This window comes from Giraffa tippelskirchi, chromosome 3 (genome assembly GCF_054371585.1).
Source record: "Giraffa tippelskirchi isolate mGirTip1 chromosome 3, T2T-mGirTip1v1.2.pri, whole genome shotgun sequence".
Classification (NCBI taxonomy): Eukaryota; Metazoa; Chordata; class Mammalia; order Artiodactyla; family Giraffidae; genus Giraffa; species Giraffa tippelskirchi.
Window position 1 is genome coordinate 84,526,728 of NC_137277.1, and position 24,614 is coordinate 84,551,341.

Here is a 24,614-nt window from a genome sequence, read left to right on the forward strand (position 1 = left end):
CAAATAGGTCAGCTCTTCACATCAGGTGGCCAAAGTATTGGAGCTTCAGTTTAGGATTGACTGGTTTGATCTCTTGCAGTCCAAGGGACTCTCAAGAGTCTTCTCCAACACTACAGTTCAAAAGCATCAATTTTTTGGTGCTCAGCCTTCTTTATGGTCCAACTCTCACATCCATACATGACCACTGGAAAAACCATAGCTTTGACTAGACAGATCTTTGTCGGTAATGTCTCTGCTGTTCAATATGCTGTCCAGGTTTGTCACAGCTTTTCTCCCACGGAGCAAGTGTCTTTTAATTTCATGGCTGCAGTCACCATCTGCGATGATTTTGGAACCCAAGGAAGTCAAGTCTCGCACTGTTTCCATTGTTTCTCATCTCTGTGCCATGAAGCGATGGGACCAGATGCCATGATCTTAGTTTTCTGAATGTTGAGTTTTAAGCCAGCTTTTTCACTCTCTTCTTTCACCTTCATCAAGAGGCTCTTTAGTTCCTCTTTGCTTTCTGCCATGAGGGTGGTGTCATGGGCACATCCCATTCTATTGTTTTCCTCTATTTCTTTGCATTGCTCACTTGTGAAGGCTTTCTTATCTCTCCTTGCTATTCGTTGGAACTCTGCATTCAAATGAGTATATCTTTCCTTTTCTCCCTTGCCTTTAGCGTCTCTTCTTTTCTCATCTGTTTGTTAGGCCGCCTCAGACAACCATTTTGCCTGTTTGCATTTCTTTTGAGGGGGATGGTTTTGATCACCACTTCCTGTGCAGTGTCACAAACCTCAGTCCATAGTTCTTCAGGCACTCTATCAGATGTAATCACTTGAATCTATTTGTCACTTCTATTGTATAATCATAAGGGATTTCATTTAGGTCATACCTGAATGGCCTAGTGGTTTTCCCTACTTTCTTCAATTTGAGTCTGAATTTGGCAATAAGGAGTTCATGATCTGAGCCACAGTCAGCTTCCGGTCTTGTTTTTGCTGACTGTATAGAGCTTCTCCATCTTTGGCTGCAAAGAAAATAACCAATCTGATTTTGGTGTTGACAATCTGGTGATGTCCATGCGTAGAGTCTTCTCTTGTGTTGTTGGAAGAGGTGTTTGCTATGACCAGTGCATTCTCTTGGCAAAACTGTTAGCCTTTGCCCTGCTTCATTTTGTACTGCAAGGCCAAACTTTCCTGTTAGTCCAGGTTATCTTTTGACTTTCTACTTTTGGATTCCAGTCCCCTATGATGAAAAGTACATCATTTTGTGCTGTTAGTTCTAGAAGGTCTTGTAGGTCTTCATAGAACATTTCAACTTCAGCTTCTTCAGGATTACTGGTTGGGGCATAGACTTGGATTACTGTGATATTGAATGGCCTGCCTCGGAAATGAATAGAAATCTTTCTGTCATTTTTGAGATTGCACCCAAGTACTCTATTTCAGACTCTTTCTTTGACTCTGTGGGTTTCTCCATTTCTTCTAAAGGATTCTCGCCCACAGTAGTGACTTCAAACAACACATTTTAAGTCACTCTGAACACTTCTACTATTTTACCTTCCTCTTCTTTGCTCATCTTTGATTAGACGCTATGGATGGTCCAGAGTCCAAAGAGAGAAAGTCCAAAGAATTTTAAGGGAGATAATCCTCAGCTTTTCAACAGGGAATATTCAATAGGTGTTGAAAGTTATGATAGAGATCTAAAAATGCATTAAAATATTACATATTATTAAATGAAAAAGGTTACTAAAAATCATGTGTATGAAAAATAATGTGTATTGCATGACCTTAATTTTCTTTACTGATTTTTATATGCATAGGAAAAAGTGATACATTTACAGTAAAGTGTTAACAGAAGTTATCTGAGGTGTTGCGCTTTTCACTTCCTATTTTCAGTTAATAGTACATATAGGTCAGGATTTCACAGAATGACTAGCAGACATGATAATGGAATTAAATGGTTATCTTATGGCATTCATCAGCAAATGCTTATCTAAGAATGATTTTTGATGAAGTCCTTCATTTCTGTAAACACTTTTTTCCTAGAGCCATTGTCCTTCGGCCAGCTGCTTGTACCAGAAAACTTGTCCACTCTGTGCAGCTAGCTCCAAACCACATCTTTGGCTGTGTTTTTTCTCTGTCTTGAGCTTCTGTTTTCTCTTCAGGTGTCTGCTAGCTTTCTTACAGGTGCTGATACTTTCATGAGCAATTAGTTCTGAGGACAGTGAGCACTAGAGTCCCATTCTCTTGCTGGCTGTTCTTAGACCAATGACTTAATCTCCAGGACCTCAAATGAAGAAGGTGATAACTTCTTCAAGAAAGGAGACTAACTTTCTTGAGATTTTAGATTTTAGGCCTAAAACCAAATTCATTCTCTTCTGTAACCACTTCCCTCACTTGAAACATTTCTTCATCTTCAGATAATAGAATGATAGGAAAGGGTGGAGCCTTAGAACTAGTAAGGGTGTTAACAGTCTCCCTAGTTTGATTCCTTTTCTTTATTGTAGTTCAGTACAGTTCAGTCGCTTAGTAGTGTCCAACTCTTTGAGATCCCATGAACCGCAGCATGCCAGGCCTCCCTTTCCATCACCAATTCCCGGAGTTTACTCAAACTCATGTCCATTGAGTTGGTAATGCCATCCAATCATCTCACCCTCTGTTGCCCCCTTCTCCTCTCCCCTTTGATTTTTCCCAGCATCAGGGTCTTTTCAAGTAAGTCAGCTCTTCACATCAGGTGGCCAAAGTTTTGGAGTTTCAGCTTCAACATCAGTCCTTCCAATGAATATTCAGGACTGATTTCGTTTAGGATTGACTGGTTGGATCTCCTTGCAGTCCAAGGGACTCTCAAGAGTCTTCTCCAACACCACAGTTCAAAAGCATCAATTCTTTGGCACTCAGCTTTCTTTCTAGTCCAACTCTCACATCCATACATGACTACTGGAAAAACCATAGCTTTCACTAGATGGACCTTTGTTGGCAAAGTAATGTCTCTGTTTTATAATATGCTGTCTAGGTTGGTCATAACTTTTCTTCCAAGGAGTAAGCATCTTTTAATTTCATGGCTGCAGTCACCATCTGCAGTGACTTTCAGTCAGTTCAGTTCAGTCGCTCAGTTGTGCCCAACTCTTTGCGACCCCATGAACCGCAGCACACCAGGCCTCCCTGTCTATCACCAACCCCTGGAGTCCACCCAAACCTATGTCCATCGAGTCAGTGATGCCATCTAACCATCTCATCCCCTGTCGTCCCCTTCTCCTCCTGCTCTCAATCTTTCCCAGCATCAGGGTCCCTTCAAATGAGTCAGCTTTTTGCATCAGGTGGCCAAAGTATTGGAGTTTCAGCTTCAACATCAGTCCTTCCAATGAACACCCAGGACTGATGTCCTTGAGAATGGACTGGTTGGATCTCCTTGCAGTCCAAGGGACTCTCAAGAGTCTTCTCCAACATCACAGTTCAAAAACATCAATTCTTTGGCACTCAGCTTTCTTCATAGTCCAACTCTCACATCCATACATGACCACTGGAAAAACCATAGCCTTGACTAGATGGACCTTTGTTGGCAAAGTAATGTCTCTGCTTTTTAATATGCTGTCTAGGTTGGTGATAACTTTCCTTCCAAGGAGTAAGTGTCTTTTAAGTTCATGGCTGCAGTCACCACCTGCAGTGATTTTGGAGCCCAGAAAAATAAAGTCAGCCACTGTTTTCCCATCTATTTGCCATGAAGTGATGGGACATGACTGAGCAACTGAATTGAACTGATAGGACCGGATGCCATGATCTTAGTTTTCTGAATGTTGAGCTTTAAGCCAACTTTTTCACTCTCCTCTTTCCCTTTCATCAAGAGGCTCTTTAGTTCTTCACTTTCTGCCATAAGGGTGGTGTCATCTGCATATCTGAGGTTATTGATATTTCTCCCAGCAATCTTGATTCCAGCTTGTGCTTCATCCAGCCCAGCGTTTCTCATGATGTACTCTGCATATAAGTTAAATAAGCAGGGTGACAATATACAGCCTTGACGTACTCCTTTTCCTATTTGGAACCAGTCTGTTGTTCCATGTCCAGCTCTAACTGTTGCTTCCTGACCTGCATATAGGTTTCTCAAGAGGCAGGTCAGGTGGTCTGGTATGCCCATATCTTTCAGCATTTTCCACAGTTGATTGTGATCCACACAAAGGCTTTAGCATAGTCAATAAAGCAGAAATAGATGTTTTTCTGGAACTCTCTTTTTCAATGATCCAGTGGTGATTTTGGAGCCCCCCCCAAAATAAAGTCTGCCACTGTTTCCACTGTTTCTCCATCTATTTGCCATGAAGTGATGGGACCAGATGCCATGATCGTTGTTTTCTGAATGTTGAGCTTTAAGCCAACTTTTTCATTCTCCTCTTTCACTTTCATCAAGAGGCTCTTTAGTTCTTCTTCACTTTCTTTATTGCAATGGATGAGCAAATACCTAGGTTCATTATCTCCTTCCTTTTCTTAGCCCTATCAGTAATCCAGTCCCAACAGTTCTTTTGTAATGTCTCTCAGGTTTTTTCCATTGTTTTCATTACCACCACCTCAGAGTTCATTTTTATTTCCTCTTGGCTTGTTTTTTTCACAAAGTCATCTGTTTTTCTTGCTTTCAGTCTTTCAGCTAACCCTGGGAAAGCTTCCAGATTGCATATCCAAAATTAGTGTAATCACTAAGACATGTTCTCATGGGAAAAAAAAAAAAAAATTAATGGTTTTATTGTGGTCAGAGGATACAGTCCAAACTCCAAGACTAACCTAAGAAACTTCCTAGAGTTTCACCCTACCTTTCATGTCCAGGCCTGTCTTCCAGTTTTTCGCTAGAAGTCAAAGCTCAATTAATATTCCATTGAATTCATCTCCAAACTTTCTAAATAAATCCTTTCAGCGTTGAGATACAGTCAGATTAAATAAAAAAAAGTAGCCAGGTTCAAGGCAAACAGGGAGGGCTGTTAAAAGTTAAGATAGAGAACAAGGGTGAAATGAGAAGAACAGGGGCAGAATGCATTATTTTCCTGTATATTCAGTTCCCGCTCTGTCAAGTTTTTCACCAATATAATCAGTTTCCTCTCAGTAAACTGAAGGGATACGCATGGTTCTATCCACAATAGAAACACAAGCAATCAGCGACTGGGTGCTTATTTACTAAACCAAACACAACATGGCTCAGTCGGCAAAGAATCTGCCTGCAATACAGGAGACCCAAGTTCGATTCCTGGGTCGGGAAAATCCTCTGGAGAATAAAATGGCAACCCATTCCAGTGTTCTCGCCTGGAGACTCCCATGGACAGAGGAGCCTGGTAGGCTACAGTCCATGGGATCGCAAAAGTCAGACACGACTCGTAGACTAAACCACCACCACCACCAAACAGAATAAAAAGCTTTACATTTTAGTCTCTGATATAGGAAGGTCAAAGTCACACTGCCTTGGGAAAGGTGAAAGGCAGGAAGACCCACGATTCTGACTCTTTAAGACCTTGTTTTTAAACTGTACTGTATAAACGGCTAGGCTAATCGAGAGAGGACTCGGCAGACCACACGAGGCTGGGGTTAGGCGGAAAGACAAGAGGCTTCTGCACCTGAATTTAGGGGGAAGAGAGAAACCTCAGAATCCTCACACCTGCCGCCATTTTGCGGGAGCCGAGCGGCCGGAAGTCCTGCCGGCGGCGTCTAGCAGCTCGCAGCAGGCGTGGGGAGAGGAACGGGAGGGGGGAGGGGACGTGGGTGAGAACCATGGGCCTCTGCCTCTCGGCTGTCGGGGGCGGAGCGAAAGGGCGGGGCCGGGCCCGCAAGGCTCCGGGGTTCCCCCGGTCGGGGGCGGGGCTTAAAGGAGGGGCGGGGCGGGGCGGCACGGGGAGGAGTTGACCTGGTCCCCGCTTACTAGCCCCTCACTTGCTCGGAACGTGACTGAGCTGCTGTAACCTGACCCCGGCAGCCGGCAGCTCTCTGCTAGGAGGGCTGGGGGTGGGAAATGACGGTGATTTCCTCCCTGCTTGGTCCACCTCGAGCATCGACTCCCTTCTCCCGCGGCCCCGGGGCTGCAGAAGTAGCAGGTGAGATGGGCCCCTCGTGCCCCCGCTCTCGCTTCTCGAGTCTGAGCCGGTGGGCAGCGCCTAGGCCCGCAGTCCGCTGCGTGCGCCTGCCCGCCTCTACCCCGCAGCGCCTGCCTTTAGGACGTGCGGTCCACCCGGGAAGACTTACGCAGGGGAAGGGGCGGCTTGTCCCCTTTGGTGACAGATCTGCCATCCCCCAGTTTGAGGAGCGCCTCACTGTACGTGCGTCCACCATATCGTTCTCAGACTCTTCCCCTTATTCTGGGGGGTGGCCTCAGCGAATGCCATCCTGGGAGCTTGTGCCCAGGTACCTGGAGCGTTGCACCAAATTGTCTCCCTTACCCCTTTTAGGAGCATTTCACTTACCTTGCGTTGTGACTGCCATGCCCCGGGAAAGCTGAGCGTCCAACTTTTTATCCCAGATGCCGAGAACACTTCCACTGCTGCCTTCCCAGGCATTGGGTGGTAGCTGTTCTTTGGGCGGCCTGTTTGGTTAGGGATTCTCTACATCCTTATCTTAGAGGGCCAAAGTCTGTCCCCGCCGACAAGGCAAGAGGCAGCGCTCAGCCCTCCCCACCCTGGGTCTCTAGGGAGGACATTTGGTCCCCTGCAAGTAGGTGGGAGTGGGTGGATGGTGTGACTGTTGATGTCGGAAAGTGCTTGAATGGTACAACACTGTATTATGTTTTTCCCACCCGATAAAGGATATTAGGTGTTTGAGAAATAGACAGCCTAAGGTTTTAAAGCTTTCTCTTTGAAACCAGTCAGAACCCTCCTCCCGATTTTCACTTAATAGCAGTTTACAGTGTCAGTGGTTCCTCCTTGTCATCTAAACCATGAGTGACCAGAAGTGGCTAGCATGTAGCATTTGTCTGCTCCCGTCCCAGTGAGTGGGCTTTTAATGTGACAAGCCAACTTTTTGTTCTTTAACAAGCATTGTTTTAATGAGATGAAAAGACTGGATGCAGTTTTTAAAAAATACTTCCGTTGCCGTGGCTCCTGTTTATTTTAAAAGAATGCTTTAGAAAGTTTATTTTCTTCCTGTTGGGAAAAAAAAAATTAAGATGACATAAAACTTTCTAAGTCCTTTTTGGTTATTTTGATTGCCCCTCAATTAGCAGATATTGCTTTTATGATATCAAGGAACATTAAAAAAAGCTTCATGGGAAAGGGAAGATTACTTACCATAGTTTTTCTCTTAATTTTTGACTAACTGAAAGTTAAACTTGGACATTGCTGCAACTATTTGACCATCACCTAGAGGGAACGAAAGAACTTTCCCTTCCCTGTTAACAACTAAGATCAAACTAAATTTTTAAATTGAACTCCCCTTAGTTGTTTGGTATAAAACAAAAACTGATAACCTTACAATCTATCGCATCCCTCTGTTTTAGTTGGAGGCTCTTTAATACCAAGTATGTTTGAAGAATTGGCGTAGAACAATTAATTGTATTTAATTTACTACCATTCTTGTTATTATTAGGACACACAACTCCCAATAGCAGTTGTTACCATTTCTTGAAGGTCTACTTTGTGAAAAGCTACTATAATAAGCTGTGTATAAAATCTCCAGTCCTCACAATATCTAAGAAGATTTTTACCCTCATTTTACAGTTGAAGAAGCTAAAGTGCAGACAGGCTTAGTTGCCCAAGGAGTTGATAAACAATAGGCCCCAAATTGGGTTCAGTCCATCTGACTCTTTTCACTGAACAACTGCAAATTTACTTAAAACTGTTGGTTTAAAAATTATTGGAATAAATTGACATGCAAGTGTGGTTGATACAAATAAGGGGCAGTGAGAAGTGTAAGTTGTAATAGTCCAGGCAAAGAAATATAGGGAACTTTTATAAAATAACAGAAGACTGGAGTACTTTATCACTTTAATCTTAGCACTATTTTTTCAAATCTGCATCTCTCAGGGGCTCTGAATGTTTAACACTTTAGTTCACTCATTTACCAGCTCCTTACTTCAGTTATGACTACCTGTACCAATCAGTAGCTTTCCCAGGATATAATCTGATGCTTATTTGGTAGACTTCAAGTATGTGTGAATATTACAGGTTTTGTGTATATTGACCACTCCTATCTAATCCTAGTAGGAAAATAACTTGTCCTGATCCAGATTTAAACATAATGTTTTTAAATGGGCTCAGCTTATACTAGGGTAGCACAGAGAAAATTATCTCATCCACACCCCCTTGGATCAGTTGTTGGTTTCTGGCCTGCCATCTGAGTCCTTAATGTTATGTGGGTGTTTGAGAATTTAACCCTGGGCATTGTACATTTCAGGAAGCATAAGCTGTTTTACTTTTAATGTTATATAAGATTACTTTGGATGGTTTACCCATAATAACCACTTAGGAATTGGCAATGGTCTCTGTATTAACTTCTTGTTACTAGTAAAAGCTGATTAGTTGCAGAGTCATTCAAATCTAATGTTCATTGTGTCCCTGGCAGCAAGAGGAAAGTCTGCTAAGTATTGTCATGTTAACATAAAGTTTTCCTTGCTTTAGCATTTTCTGAACATCTTCAGAACATTTTACAAGACATTTGTGTTCTTTAACACTGTATGAACGGCTTTAGAACATTTTAGAGCACATTTTGTGGTCTTGGGCCTGTTGCTTTATATAGTGAAAAACTTAGAATACTTAGCATTCAAAGAAAAACAAGATTCTGTCCATGAAGTAGATAGTTCTTAAGAGAGAACATTGATCCACCTGAGCAAAGGGTTTATATAAGAGCAGGTAATTGTTTTAGTCTCTTAATCTCCTATGTGCCTTAATCTCCAGGCACTGTATTCGGCATTAGGAAGAAACAAAAGCATGCACAGTCCTTGCTTCTATGGCACTTAATGTCCAGTGAAGGAGACAGGCATAAATCACATAGTCACTCTAATGCATAGTCTAATAAACTGAGAAAAGTGGCCTAAAGTTAAGGAACATGATTCTATTTGAGAAAGGCTCCTTGCCTGGGTATGGTGTTGGAGGAGACTTACCTGATACAAACAACTCCTGAATTGATTTGCATACAACTCAAAGGATGGGTAGTTGTTATGTGGAGAATGGTAGGTGGTTAGGGAAGAGAATGTTTTAGAGTGAACTGCATGTGCAAAGTCCCTGTGGCGTTCAAGGGCACATTCAGTGCCGCTATGGAGCATTCAAGACAGCCAATATGTGTTTCTGATGTAAAAGGAACTAAGAGTAGGTAGGTGGGATGCCATCATTTTTTCCTTCATTCTCTCTCTTATATGCCACCAAAAGTTATATTTAACTTATGTTAAGTGATTTATTTGTAACAGATGTGTTTATAAGGATTTGGTATTGAATAATATCAAGTTCTATGCTACTGCTAAGTCACCTCAGTCGTGTCCGACTCTGTACGACCCCATAGACAGAAGCCCACCAGGCTCCCCTGTCCCTGGGATTCTCCAGGCAAGAACGCTGGAGTGGGTTGCCATTTCCTTCTCCAATAAGTTCCTATGAGGTAGGTCCTATTATTGCCATTTCACACATGAGGAAAGTGAGGCACAGAAGTTACTGGTTCAAAGTTAATTAGTGATATTTTATTATATTCTTTTTCCTATCCTATATTCAAGACCTTCTGCAGGCTGGAAAAGACCTTCCTGTCCATTGTGACTCCTTGATGTAGCCCTGAGAACTTCTGAAATTTCTGGACAATTTGGCTGCAGCGGACATTCAGCAGAGACTCTGTGGGCCCCATGCTCTCATCCACTAGGTGGAACTTGAGTGTGGATCACTGGAGAGAACCACAGGGCATCATTGCAGCTGTGATCTTTGTGGATGTTATTTTACTCATATCTGATACTGAATATAGGACATAAATATTTTGAGCTCACCCACCTTTGAGAGTCAAGAGGTTGTTGTTAGCAGACATTCCCACCTTTTTTTTTTCTTCATTGTATTTTTCTCTGATGGTAGTTGAAAAACATTTTGTGTATTTATTTGGCCATTTAATAAATTTAGGTTTGCTAGTGTATCCTTTCAACTAGAATTCTTCTTGTTGATTTCACACGGAATCTTTCTTCCTTTCTTTTCAGTGCTCTGGTTGGAGTTGGAAGGTGAAAGAAAATGAATTCTTTTTCCGATGTACCTGCCAAGAACTTAACCTTTGCTGTCAATATAACCAAGACTTTGTCTTCACCAGTTACACCTGGATTTAATTCCACTAATGATCCACCTTCAATGTCAATAACAAGGCTTTTTCCAGCCTTACTAGAATGCTTTGGCATAGTCCTTTGTGGCTACGTAGCAGGAAGGGCCAATGTTATAACATCAACACAGGCAAAAGGACTGGGAAATTTTGTCTCCAGATTTGCACTTCCAGCTTTACTATTCAAAAATATGGTTGTACTTAATTTTTCTAATGTGGATTGGTCTTTTCTATATAGTATTTTAATTGCCAAAGCTTCCGTATTTTTCATTGTATGCATATTAACATTATTGGTTGCCAGTCCCGATAGTCGATTTAGCAAAGCTGGATTATTTCCTATTTTTGCTACACAAAGTAATGACTTTGCATTGGGATATCCTATAGGTAAGTTATTTTTTATTTTTTAAGTTTTAAAAAGCTTCAGGTGTTTTAGGAGGTAATAAAATGTAAGCCTTTAACTTGAATCTTTTAACTATGTGTTAGTGATTTATACCTCATTCTTGTATCTAAGAAATCTTTCGTGTTTTTTCTTAAATATGTCTTAAGTTAGTTGGATTATATATTTTTTTCAAGAGTTTGAGGCACCTTCAAATATCTACTTAAAATACATGGTCGTATCCAAATAAATTTTTAGTCCTCTTTCTAATAGTATTCTTTTTCTTCTCTACAGTCACATATGAAAGAAGTTTAATTTCCAGAAGAGATCAGATTCTGATTTAAATTATGTAAAAAGCATAGGCATACACCTGTTTAAAAACAGTCATTATTAAGGGTTAGCAGTGGAAATTTATGAGGGACTTTTTCCCTTCCTTGTTTTTCTCACCATTTAGAGTGTATGTTATTTTACATTAATGCTTGTTATTGAATTTGTTATTCAAAATATCTGTGTACTTTTGTCGAAGTTAATTTCTTGTTTAAGAACAAAATGATGTTTTTTGTTTTTTGTTTTTTAACCTTTCCAACTTTTCTATCTTTAAATTTCCAACTCTTTAAACAGCCTAATTTTATGTCTCCATGTGTATGTTTTCTAATGAAATAGTAAACATACCAACTGGGGATGTTTTGATATCTTAGAAACATATTCTATTTTCCAAACTGCCACCAAGAAAATGTGTACTTAATAACTAGTCTTTAATACTCTGTTATGTTAAAGTTTATGTTGTGCTTTGATCATTTATCATAATGTAGGGATCTGAATTGGAGAAGGTAATGGCAACCCACTCCAGTACTCTTACCTGGAAAATCCCATGGACAGAGGAGCCTGGTAGGCTACAGTCCTTGGGGTCGTGAAGAGTCGGACACGACTGAGCAACTTCACTTTCACTTTTCACTTTCATGCATTGGAGAAGGAAATGGCAACCCACTCCCGTATTCTTGCCTGGAGAATCCCAGGAACAGAATCCCAGGGACAGAGGAGCCTGTTGGGCTGCCGTCTGTGGGGTCGCACAGAGTCGGACAAGACTGATGCGACTTAGCAGCAGCAACCGCAGGGATCTGAATATTATGGATATAGTTATTCATTGGAGAAGGCAATGGCACCCCACTCCAGTAGTCTTGCCTGGAAAATCCCATGGACGGAGGAGCCTGGTAGGCTACGGTCCATGGGATCACTAAGAGTCGGACACGACTGAGCAACTTCACTTTCACTTTTCCTTTTCATGCACTGGAGAAGGAAATGGCAACCCACTCCAGTACTCTTGCCTGGAGGATCCCAGGGGCAGCGGAGCCTGGTGGGCTGCCGTCTATGGGGTCGCACAGAGTCGGACATGACTGAAGTGACTTAGCAGCAGCAGCAGCAGCAGTCATTCATTTTTTCCTTCATTCATTGATAGGAGCCTGTTAGCACCAATGACTATGCTAGCTGCTGGGAATACCCTTGTGAACAAAGTTCTTCTACATATTGAATTTACATTTTAATTGGAAAATAAAAATAATATCAGGTAATTACAAGGGCCATAAAAATAAAGTAGTATTATTTTATAAGGAGGTGCTGTTTGAGGTAGGAGGTAAGGTCAGTGAAGGCCTCTCTGGTCATATATCTTCTGGGCAGAAACTAAATTAAACTTAATGAAATGAATGATTGAAATCTGCCATTAACTTTCAAATTTCTTACCTTTTAACTATCCCCCCTCCAGAAAAGTTATTTCATCTCTGGCACTGAAAGGATTTTGGAGGACTATACTGTTTATCATTCTCCTCCATCTCACACTCACCAGAAATAGAGATTTACCTAAGAAATTAAATCACTCTGAATAAAGCCAGAGATTATGAAAGAGAAAAAACTAGGCTCTTACATAACTGAGTTGTAAATAGTCAGAAACGAGATAGGTGTTCCTTGAAGGTTATGGATTTTAAAATTAAGGCTAAACCAAGCATTTAAATAAAGACTTTGGAAATAAAAGAGCAAGAAGTTAATGTGTTGTCCATCTCTTCAGGAGCATTAATAATATATCTTTGTCAAGGTATTTATGGTATAAGGAGGGAGTTTAGAAATGGCTAAGTATCATAGTGTTAAATAATAAATAGTGCTATATCTTAATTTAGACATGAACCATAAGTTTCATGCCGTCATAGAGTAGTAAGCCCATAATTAAATAGAAGTAATATTTGTAACTTTCTAAGAGTACTTATATACTTATCTCATTTGAGGTAGGGCAGATGTTATTATCCTCATTTTCAAATGAGGCAGACTTACAGAGATTTAATTGTCTTACCCCAGGTCACACAGCTAACAGGTGACTAGATTTAAATCCTGGGTGTTCTTTTATGCCACACTGTTACATAACATGCCCATTGAATCATTAGAAGGCCCAACTAGCCCTTGTAATACATTATTTTCAGACAGAATCCAAGTTTTTCTTTATCTTTACATTATTCAAAATAATTCATAAAATGAGTAACAGTAGCAAAAGACCTATTAGATAAGTTTATTCATTTTCATATTAAGGCAGAATCTCCAAATAAAAAATATAGTCAACCATTTTCATTGCTGCTTCCCTCATGTCCCATACTAAATCAGTGAATCCAGAAATAATCATGTTTCCATCAGTGTGCTAGCCCAATTTCCCTGATGATTATACTTGCATATTTTGAGTTGTAATTTTTGTTTTCATTTTGTTGTCGTTTTTAAATCACAATAAAAGAGGTCTTATAACATTAGGTTGTAGACAATAACTTTGCTAGAAATCAACAGTATAGACAGTAAGTGTTTTCTCATATATCTGCAGATTGGAAGATGTGGTACAGAGCTGTAGGGCCATGTATTTGCTCTGACGAGATTATTTATTATCTCTGTTCATGCCCATCTACCTTGTGGCCATGCTTAGGATGGACAGAGAAGACTGTCTCTAGAGAGAAGACCATTCTTTTGTTTGTTACGTGACTGCTCCCAAGAATTCCTGCTCTCTTGTTCATGGACAAGCATCACAGCTTAAAGGAAATGTCCTTTTTCAGACTGCATTTGATCTGCAACATTGGTCCAATTTACAGGTTACTCAGAAGAAGAGCGATAAGTTAATGATTAAAGACAAAGGAGAGTCATGTTTCCTTTTTCTCTATACTATGACAGTTATAAAGGTCTATAAAACGGCATCACAATGATTTATCTCTACTCAAGTGACAGAATACTACATTGCATTATTGCAGACTAAAAAAGGAAGCTTGCTATTTTAAGAAAAAATTCTTTTCAAAGGTACTTGAAGGAATCTGAATAAGAAGAAACCAGGAATCGACTGAGGTGAAATGTTGATCTCAGCAAATCAGAATGGTTCCCTGCCTCTGTCATTAAAAGATACTAATGGGGCATAGTTAAGTTCTATAATTTATTCTTCAAACAATGCTGATAGCATAAGCACCCCGACTAATCATAATTATGCTCTAGTGCTTGAGCTGTAAACAGAGAGGAAATGAAGCATTTAACTATCAGCCATTAAATAATAGAATGATCTTGTCTGGGTCTTTGTGTTATTTGCTAGGGTCTGAAACCCTGCAGGAATCAAAATGGGAGGCACAGTGGGTGGCTAATTTTGTCTCTTAGGTCTTCAAGGCTATATAATAATTCCTCATAGTGGGATTCTCCCCTCCCCCAAGAGCCTTATTTTTAGGTATTAATTAGCACTTAATAGTTGATATAATGATTATAAATCTAATTTGTTAATGTGGGTCACTGAATTTCATTTTTTTCAGATTTGAAAAACTGTATTCAGATTGGTAATGAATAGAGCTGCGTATTTATAGATGGAGATGAAACGTTAAGTCATTATGCAAAGGAATGGCAGAATGGACTGAAATTCCCATATTGAACCCTATTCTAGTAATTTAACAGGGATTTATTCCCAGTTTTTGCTTTCCCACTAGACTGTATTTCTTTTGCCTTCGTATATCTGTAACTGACTTAAAATATCCCAATAGTAACCTGCTTTATAAATATTCAGAATATGAAAAAAGAAAAACATTGGATATAAAAAGAAATGGGTTCATGGATAACAATTAGGTATAAATTGCTATGTTACAAAATACATTTATAGTCTGTCTGAAACCTTTGACATTCACTGATATGTTAATTCCATTCAGCAAGTATTTTCAGATTTGCTTAGCACTCTGCTGGGACTGGGGTTATAAGATGATGCCTTCAAGGAACTCAGAATTTGTTGAGGTGGCACTGATATGTATGAAACAAGGTACCAGAGCCATCCAGGGAAGGGGATATCCATGATATAGACTGAAGACTTGGTGGAAGAAGTGGTACCTGAGACAGGCCTTAAATAGTAGGCAAGATTTGGGTAAGAAAGAAGAGACTTCAAGATGTTGGGGGATAATGATCAGCATATAGAACTAGTAATTATGAACCTGTTGTTTATCCAGTGTAACAATGATGTAAATTGGCTGATGGAAGATTTGCACTAAGATATGGTGAAAGATGAGCTGGATAAATAAGGAACCAAATGTGGTGACTGGACAATGAATGTCAAAAGAAAGATTTTATATATGGTCTTGTGGGTGAGGAGAGCTGTGGGGAAATCTTAATTTTTGAAATTTAAGATTTAGGTTGCATTGTCGATAGCAAATAAAATGGATGAAAGGGATGGTCAAGCAAAACCAGAGGAATATAGGTTGGTAAACAGTAGGTAACCCAATTTTGAGATTCTCTTTTTTGATGTGGATCATTTTTAAGGTCTTTGTTCAGTTTGTTACAGTATTGCTTCAGCTTTGTTTTATTTTTTAGCCACTAGGCATGTGGGATCTTAGCTCCCTGACCAGGAGTTGAACCCACACTCCCTGCATTGGAAGGTGAAGTCTTAACCACTGGACTTCCATGGAAGTCCAGTTTTGAGATTTTTAAATAGTGGGAATAGTAGGAATCAAGATTCCATATAGGAATCAAATACAAAAGATCATGCCAAAGAAGAAAGTATTTGGTGATTGGCTAGACCTAGATAATAGACTACTGCTCATATTTGCTTTGAACTTTTAAAACAACCTGAAGTCCATTATATGATGGTGATTAAGTGCTACTGTGCCAGGAAAGTACATTTCTGGTTTAAAAAAAAAAAGGCATTAACTTAAGGAAGCTTGTGTGCTTTTACATTCTCAAAGGAAAAGCCTTGTGAATTTTATTTTGGCTACTTGGGGAAACTCTTAAGCTCAGATTGAAAACAAAAGCCTTTTCTAAAATATACTCTATTTTAAAAATTGAGGGGTGGGCAGGTTTCTCTTTGAGTTAGACTATCTAATCAAAGCTGTAGCTAACTAGAAATAGTTATCAAAAGCACTGCTTTTATTTTTTTAAACTTAAAAGGTGAAACTTTAGAAACATGAAAGAAAACCACTGAGTTATAGAGCTAGTATATCTAATTTGGAAATCAGGGGAAAGAATTTGTGAAATTTTAGGTAATCAAATGCGTTTTGTTTAACCACTACATTTCAGAGATATTAGAAACCTCTCTATGTGCTTCGCTGAAAAAAGGGGAATTGAATCTTATAAAAAGTAGGTTTTAGCTACTGAGAACAGTGTCTTCTAAAGGTTATATAATCCAGTTACATAACTAATGGGACATGTACTTGACATTAACTGAACTTATGTATCCTGAGTAAGTAAACAAATATATTTTCCTACCTGTGTCACTTTATCTTAATGTAAATTGAGAAGCTTAATCTTTTACATTTTTTCACATGATTGCATCTCTTATGAAGCAAGTGATTGTGAGTGATTGTGGCTGTTCTCCTTTTTATCTCTCTCAACTTGAAAATCATTTATGAATCAACCTTTTTATATATTAGGTTGAATAATTTCAGAACTCATTGCCAAAAATGTGCCTAGAGATCAGTTTTCTAGCTGCAAGGCTTTAAGTTGTGCTGATCAAGCCAAGACCAGGCCACCAACCCTCATGTGAATCAGGGAGAGTCCTCTTACACCGTGGTTAGATTCTAAAGTCATCATATATAATTGAACCCCTGAAAAATCCCTCAAATCACCCACAAAATACAGAACACATATTCCATGTATATTGTACCATTTTTCTTAAGTCTAAAAGCCAGATTCTTTCTCAAGCGTTGTTCTTCAGTGAATAAGTAATGAGTTTGTACTTGGGGACATGCTATATGAAAAAGAAAATTGAAGCTTTTGTTTTGCTAAGAAAGCGTAGTTGAATTTGCATTAGTTAAATGTACATTGACATGACTTTACTGTATCCCCCTTCAAAACATTTCTTGGGTCCACTTTACCATCTCTAATTCTTCAGCACCTTCACTGGTCTTCCTTCCTGAGATGTTCATTCCTCTTCAGTATAGGCTGCTCATTTCCTTATCACCTCATACCACGTGAGCAGTGGGTAGGCAGGACTGGCATCCTCACAGCCACTGTGTATACATTATTCTCTGCTCTTCTGTACAAACTGCTTCTTTGAGGTTCCTGCTGCCTGCTAGACCACTCATCCTCATTGTTGTCACCTGCTGACCTCATTCTCGTCACTCCTCATTCACTGAAGACTAATATCTGGCTCTCTGTCATCATCTCTACTCCCAAGTTTTGCCATTATCTTGTTTGACATTAGTATCCATGTGAACTACCCACCAAGTTCTCTGTTCCCTCAGTTCCTTGACCTTCTCACCTTCAATGATGTTTTCCTCTACTCCACTTTAGCCGCCAACTCCCATAGCCACATCCTGGACCTAGCCATCTGGGAAACACTAAACTCAATAGCTCACTATCCGACTTGCTGTGATCTCCTAAATTTCCAACTACACCTACTTCTTGGACTTCACAGGAACCTCCAGTCTCTGACCCCTCTGCTTTTTATCTGTTAGCTATGTCCTGTCTTCACTACTTTTCCTATGTAGCTTGGACTCCATCATATCAGTCCTCATTTTTCAGTCCATTGTCTCCTCCATTTCTCCATTTCTGTCCTTTGTCCTCTGATTTCTGCCTCATCACTTCAGTGAAACTTCCCTCTCAAGAGAACCAACAACCACCTTGGTGCTATGACTACTTAAACATTTGGTTAGTAGATTTTAACTTTAAATTGTTTTAAGAACTGTACAATTCTTCCCCTTTCTTGAGACTAGTCTTAGCCTTTACATAGTAAAAATTAGTGAGTTTAAAAATAATTTTTAAAAGTTGATTATCACTTTATAAACTATGTCATTTAATATAGTGTGTTTTTCTTCTTTTTCAGCTTTACTAAAATATATTTTTCCAAAACTAAGCTAATGAAGTCATTCTACACTATTTAGGTTAATGTACAGTATGTTATAATTAAGCAAGGAACATATTATATACATAATTTATTAATATATTTCTGTGGTAATATTTTTAAATCAATTTTAATTTGTATTTTGCAGTTGAAGCTTTGTATCAAACAACATACCCAGAATATCTCCAGTACATTTATTTAGTGGCACCAATATCTCTGATGATGTTAAACCCTATAGGATTTATCTTCTGTGAAATTCAGAAATGGAAAGACACTCAGAATGCTTCTCAAAACAAAGTGAAAATTGTGGGACTTGGACTTTTGCGTGTGTTACAGAACCCAATAGTATTTATGGTCTTCATTGGCATTGCCTTCAATTTTATTCTTGATCAAAAGGTGCCTGAATATATGGAAAATTTTCTTGATGGACTTGCAAACTCTTTTTCTGGATCAGCTCTATTTTATCTTGGTCTTACAATGGTAGGAAAAATAAAGAAACTGAAGAAGTCAGCATTTGTTGTACTAATACTTCTCATCACAGCTAAACTGTAAGTTTCACTTATTTACTTGGGGATTATACTTTGTGAAAGCCTTACTGTATTTAGCCAATCTGTTGGGCTATGTGTGTAACTATTTTCTCCTTTAAATAGTTCGATAGTAGTAATCCCTCCTAATTGAATGGTTTTAAAGGAAAGTGTGATGTTGGTGATTGTGGAAAGTCATTTCTGTGCAGGTTGTTTTATCCATTTTACTGTTAAAGGATAAAGACTATGGTTTCCCTTCAGCTTTTATGTAATTTTACCTAATATCTTCCAAGGTCCTAGTTTGATCATAGTTTTAAGGGAATTTTGCAGGATTTCTGAGTATTCTAAATCTATTAAAATCCTATTGGCTATGAGGAAAGCAATAATTTTGAACATAAACTTTATTTCATGAATTTAGGGAAAATATTCTAAAATTCTGAAGGTGGTTAAATTTTCTAAATATGGATAGTCAGTAGTATTGACTATTATCAGCCATCTGATCCTAATCTGCAAATGAAAAGTTCTTAGCTCCTTACTTAATAGTTCTTCAGCCTCTTTAGCTCTTTAGCCATGGAATTATACTTCCTGGTATAGGTGACATAATTTTACTATGAGATGATCCCAAGGCACTTGGGGCATATTTAACTATTGAATTTAGCTCCTCTGTAGACAACTAAATTCATGAGAACTGTGCAATATGAAATAGTATCTATATTTTCAAAATAATAAAAATGAATATAAATTCTGAAGATTATTTATAGTGGTGTTATGCTCTTGGAAATAAAGTAATATTTAGTTTTGCTACAATAGTAAATATGGTTCTGACAATGACAGTGATTACCAACCATTACTTATAAATATTTAAATATTCTCATTAAAAATTTTTTTCTGGTTCTATGATTCCTATTAGATAATTTATTCTTCTTTTAATTATAAAAATACATAAAAGTGGTTCTTGACTCCCGAGAGCATCTCTGTAGGTGCTGCTGTGACAATATTAACCTTGGTTTTGTTCTTTTTAAAGGAAAGCTCCTTTAATTCACTACTTTTGATACGCTCTTTGTATGGAATCCTGGAGGATTTGTTTCATAATTGACTTTTCACCAGATTTGAACTGAACTAGCTTCTGCTCTACCTCAGTTATTTCAGTTCCCTTTGCTACACCTTTTTTCTTTACAAAGATAAAAAACTAATTGTAAGAAACCAATTTCTCTACTGCCTTTTAGAATCTACTTAGTAGCATTGTTATTACTTGAACCATTTAAAACCCTGATCATAATAAGGGTCAGCTGTTTTTTTTCCCCAAAAAAAAATGTTTAGTAATTTTCTTTTAAACAAATTTACTCAGATTGTGAGTCTTTTTTTTTCTTTTAACATTGCAATGAACTAATATAGAAAGCAAGTAACAGCAGTATAATTGCAACGTTTTACAAATGTTTTGCAAGAAAATTATTCATAGAACACAAAAAAATATGAGTTTCTTTTCCTCCTAATTCCTGATGTTTAAAGAATATTGTTTCACTTTAAGTAGCTCCAAATTGAATATTTGATTCTTTCAATAAAATGATACCTTCTGGGCAGAAAAAGAATAACCTAATGCCAAATTCACTAGAGCAATTTATTACTTGGGGACTAGCATGCTTTGATGTCAAGCAAATGATGCATTTCTTGTTTCTTCAGCCTGGTGCTGCCACTTCTGTGCAGAGAAATGGTGGAACTCTTGGACAAGGACGACAGTGCAGTAAACCACACAAGTTTATCAAATTATGCATTTTTGTATGGTGTCTTTCCTGTAGCACCGGGAGTGGCTATCTTTGCAACACAGTTCAACATGGAAGTAGAGATTGTATGTATATATTACTTGCTAAGTTTGATTGTTTGGTTAGTAGAAAAATGAATTTTTGAAACACAGAAATCTACATTCTATTATGAGAATTTGATATCTGGAAACTGCCTCATTGTAAATAAAGAGGCATCATGTAACAATAGAGTTATTTAATCTGGGATCTTTATTCAGCCATGAATTTTTTCATTCATCTTTTTAGTTTCAAGTATTTTAATGCTGTAATTATAGTTAAGCCTGAAGGTTATTTATAGAAGGATAATTTTTGAAATTTGAGGGAGAAAAATCTGTTTTATTCATTGATAATCCAGCCACCAGATGCCAAACACCACATAATCAACTGCGGTAAGTAGTTAAATTGGTTAACACCAACTAGTGTCCAAGCATACTGGATATGTTATCTACAGCATTAGAGTAGGTGTTTTTGAAAACAACATGAAGGAACTAAATTGTTTATGGAAGTTCCATTAGTTCTATTATTTAATCGGTAGAATATTTGCATGGTAATTTTTCTCTTTTTGAAATTGCTTTTATTGCCCTATAGTTTATCAAATAGTATGGAAAGAAACTGGTCATCAGTTTAAGTAGGTCATTAATATGGTTTACTTTCAAGAACCTAGAAGATAACCATCAGCTGTGGGATTTCTAGCATTTGTTATATGCAGATGTAAATTGAGCATGGATTAAAAGAGGAGCCAAAGGAACTTAACTGTGTTTCTTTAAGAACGCTCAGAAAAGGGGAATATGCTATTAGATAACATGCTGGATTCTATGATGTCTTTTTACTCACTCTTGCTTTTATTTTAGAATGCCTTAGTGTGCTGTGGCTAAAGTTTATGCGAATTGTTTGAGTCTATGACTCTTCCTCAGTTTGATTTCATTTTGGCAGATAACCTCAGGGATGGTAATAAGCACGTTTGTGTCTGCACCGATCATGTACGTTTCTGCCTGGTTACTGACTTTTCCCACCATGGACCCTAAGCCATTGGCATATGCCATCCAGAATGTTAGTTTTGATATAAGTATTATCAGCCTGGTCTCCTTGGTAAGTATGATTCAGTATAAAAATGAATGAAAAATCACAGAATGAATCTGAAAATAGCTTGGTAATAGAAAGTTAGGGAATAAAAACCTAATTTCTTGTACAATAGAGGAAACCAAAGCCTGCCCATAAAATATAATATCAGCCTTCTGAGTTTTGCCTTTCCATTTGGTAAGGTAGAGTTGTATAAACAGACAAGGCATGTGATTTAGTCAGACTTGGATTTGACTCCTGGTCCTGTCACAAACTGGGGCTTCCTGGGTGGCTCAGTGGTAAAGAACCCACCTGCCAATGCAAGAGACATTAAGAGACACGGGTTCAATCCCTGGGTTGGGAAGATCCCCTGGAGAAGGGCATGGCAACCCACTCCAGTATTCCTGCCTGGAGAATCCCATGGACAGAGGAGCCTGGTGGGCTATAGTACATGGGGTCACAAAGAGTCAGAGACTATTGAAGCAACTTAGCATGCACTCATGCACCGATCACAAACTAGCTATATTTCTCTGTGGAGTAACCTTAACTGCTCTAAGGTTCAGTTGTCTCATCTATAAAATAGAGATAATAACTGGATTACGTGAGACAATATATATAAAAAGCATTCTGCAAATGGGGAATCACTATACAGAGCGATTGTAGAACTGTGTTGTTGTCAGGGACCTTTGGGATTAAGACCAAACACCCATTTAATGTTAATGAAACTTTTGAATATACCTAGCCCATATTAAATACTTAAACACTTGGCAACTAGAGTATCTTGTAGATTGAGTGCCTATTGAATTCAAATAGTATTCTGGCTTAAAAAAAAAAGACAATATTTGCTGTCAAAGGAGATAAGGATGAATATATACATTGGCAACAAATACATGTGTGATTAATATAGTTTTTAAGAAATTTTGCTTCTGTTACATGTTCTTAAAATCTATGCCCATTGATAAGAGGGCAGTTTGGTGAATAGGGGAGAGACAACATAACTTGATTGACAATGAGGTGAGAAGAAAGAAGGAAATCAAATAGCATATTTAGGTAACTATTATGTATCCTTCTAAATGTAAAGAATGCAGGAAAATTCATCTTAAGGAGGGTGACATGTATTGTTGGAAGTAAGATAGCCTGGAACTTAGATACCTCATGAGCCAATATGGTGGAATCAAAAAGGGAAAATTTATGGTAGTGCGTTATAACTGCATCTCCCACTAATCTCTTTTTCTGAATAGTTGGCTGTGAACCTATGTCCCACCCCAGCTACCAAAGGTAGGGAAAGTTGGAACATGGCCCTGATCGAGGCATTAGTTCTTGAAGACTGTCATTTTTGGAGTTAATTTACCATAGGTTCTCCCCATGCTTTTTATTTTACTTTGGATATTAGTTTACCTTAATACCCTTTTGGGAACTAAGGTTAAAATAAATAAAATATTGCAGTTCCTGTTTGAACCAGGATAAAAGAATTCTTTAAAGAGTCTAATAAGTAATTAGTAATTAAAAATAAAAATTAGTAATTAATAAGTAGTTATAAAGATTAAGAAACCTGAATAACTTTTGAAACTCTGTCTTTAAGATCTGGTCTTTGGCTATTCTTCTTTTGAGCAAGAAATATAAACAGCTTCCTCATATGCTTACAACTAATTTACTCATCGCTCAGGTTAGTAAACCTACAGATAATTAAAGCTATGTTTTTCTCATTGATTATAGAGGAGAAAATTTCTTTGTTGGGTTTTTCCGGTTATAAAATCAAAGTGTTTTTTACCAAGTGCAATCAGTTGTTGCAATTTGATTATAATTAATTTATTCCTAATTTATTAAATATTGCATTGGATCTTGCACTATATAAAGTTGAGGCTGATACAGTTGGCCCTCCATTTCCATAGGTTCCACATGCTGAGATTCAACCAACCACAGATTGAAAATATTCAGAAAAAAAATTTTCAGCAAGTTCCAAAAAAGCAAATCTTGAATTTACCATATGCCAACAACTATTTACATAGCATTAACATTGTATGTGGTATTATAAGTAATCTGTAGATGATTTAAAGTAACTCATGGAACTCAAACAGGGGCTATGTAACAACCTAGAGAGGTGGGATGGGGAGGGAGTTGAGAGGGAGGTTCAAGAGGGAGAGGACATATGTATACCTATGGCTGATTCATGTTGATATTTGGCAGAAAACAACAAAATTCTGTAAAGCAATTATCCTTCAATTTAAAAAAAAATTTTTAAAGTATACAAGAAGATGTACATAGGTTGTATGCAAATACTATAGATTTTGTGTAAGGAACTTGAGTATCCTTGGATTTTGGTATATATCTGTCAGGGGATAAGGAGGGGTCCTAGAACCAATCCTCCGTGGATACTAAAAGACAACTGTAATGTAATGACATTTGCTGATAACTTTGCATTTTTTAATAGAAGTTATTGAATTATTAAAAATTTAACTTTCTTGTAATCTTACTTTTCTAGCTAAATCTTTGCATGTCTCAAATTACACTGAAAAGAAGTTTAGCATTTTCTATGTAAACCTTTACTAAATATAAGCTTAGGATTTAGAACATTGTCATTATCTGTTTCAATTAAATATGTACATTGTTAAAGGTGCTGTATAAAAAGTTTTTTAATCATAAAACTTACTGTTTCAGTATAACTAAAATGCAATAGTTAATTACTCAGCAATAATTTTAAATGAATAATTATAGTTGCTGTGAGTAAAACACATGAGTATGAGTCATATGAGTATGACTGACTTTGTTTTTTTCATCATCATTTTTTCTTCAGTCTATCGTCTGTGCTGGAATGATGATATGGAATTTTGTTAAAGAAAAAAATTTTGTTGGACAAATTCTGGTGTTTGTCTTATTGTACAGCTCCCTCTATAGCACCTACCTGTGGACAGGTAAGTTGGATCATGAAGAGAAATTTAGGGTCCCCCTCCCCTCCATCGCTTGAGGTTCCAGCTTCTAGTGATCTATTTTAAGTCTAGCAGTACACGATTAGGGAATCTGCTCAGGCAGATGTGCTCACTAACTAGGCAGTCTGCAAAGCTGAGTTCTGTTTCCTAATCACTCTGTTTCTACCTGGGCTCAGATGGTTTCCAGTCACATGTCCTTGTCCTCAGGGCTTTGGGTTCTAGCTCAGGGCAGAGCTCCCCTTTGAGCCATCAAGGGTGCAAGCACTGGAAGCAGGTAGGCAGAGAAGGAATGGGCAGAGGGGGATGAGGATGTGAGCTGTATACCAGAGCGCGCTTAGAACCCAACCGAACTGAATGAACAATAATTATCATTATGCCCTAAGCAAATGACTTAACTTGCAGTCTC

At 38.1% G+C, this 24,614-nt stretch overlaps 1 protein-coding gene and 1 long non-coding RNA gene across 7 annotated transcripts in view; both read left to right on the top strand.

The window, feature by feature from the left end:
- Positions 1-1,315: 1,315 nt before the first annotated feature.
- On the top strand, positions 1,316-4,645 carry LOC145543360 (uncharacterized). The gene is made up of 2 exons (XR_014080663.1): positions 1,316-2,605; positions 3,190-4,645. It is a non-coding gene; the product is annotated as an uncharacterized LOC145543360 (long non-coding RNA).
- A 1,202-nt stretch (positions 4,646-5,847) lies between these two features.
- GPR155 (G protein-coupled receptor 155) overlaps positions 5,848-24,614 on the top strand; it is a 41,261-nt gene continuing 22,494 nt past the window's right edge. For 5 of the 6 annotated variants that reach the window (XM_081584602.1, XM_081584599.1, XM_081584603.1 and 2 more), the window contains exons 1-7: positions 5,848-6,037; positions 10,096-10,592; positions 18,048-18,447; positions 20,104-20,269; positions 21,156-21,311; positions 22,864-22,947; positions 24,076-24,193. In XM_081584602.1, the coding sequence (XP_081440728.1) occupies positions 10,127-10,592; positions 18,048-18,447; positions 20,104-20,269; positions 21,156-21,311; positions 22,864-22,947; positions 24,076-24,193 (1,390 nt within the window). In that variant the 5' untranslated portion in view covers positions 5,848-6,037; positions 10,096-10,126. The remainder of the gene's footprint in view (positions 6,038-10,095; positions 10,593-18,047; positions 18,448-20,103; positions 20,270-21,155; positions 21,312-22,863; positions 22,948-24,075; positions 24,194-24,614) is intronic. The other variant, XM_081584601.1, reaches the window with a different exon arrangement.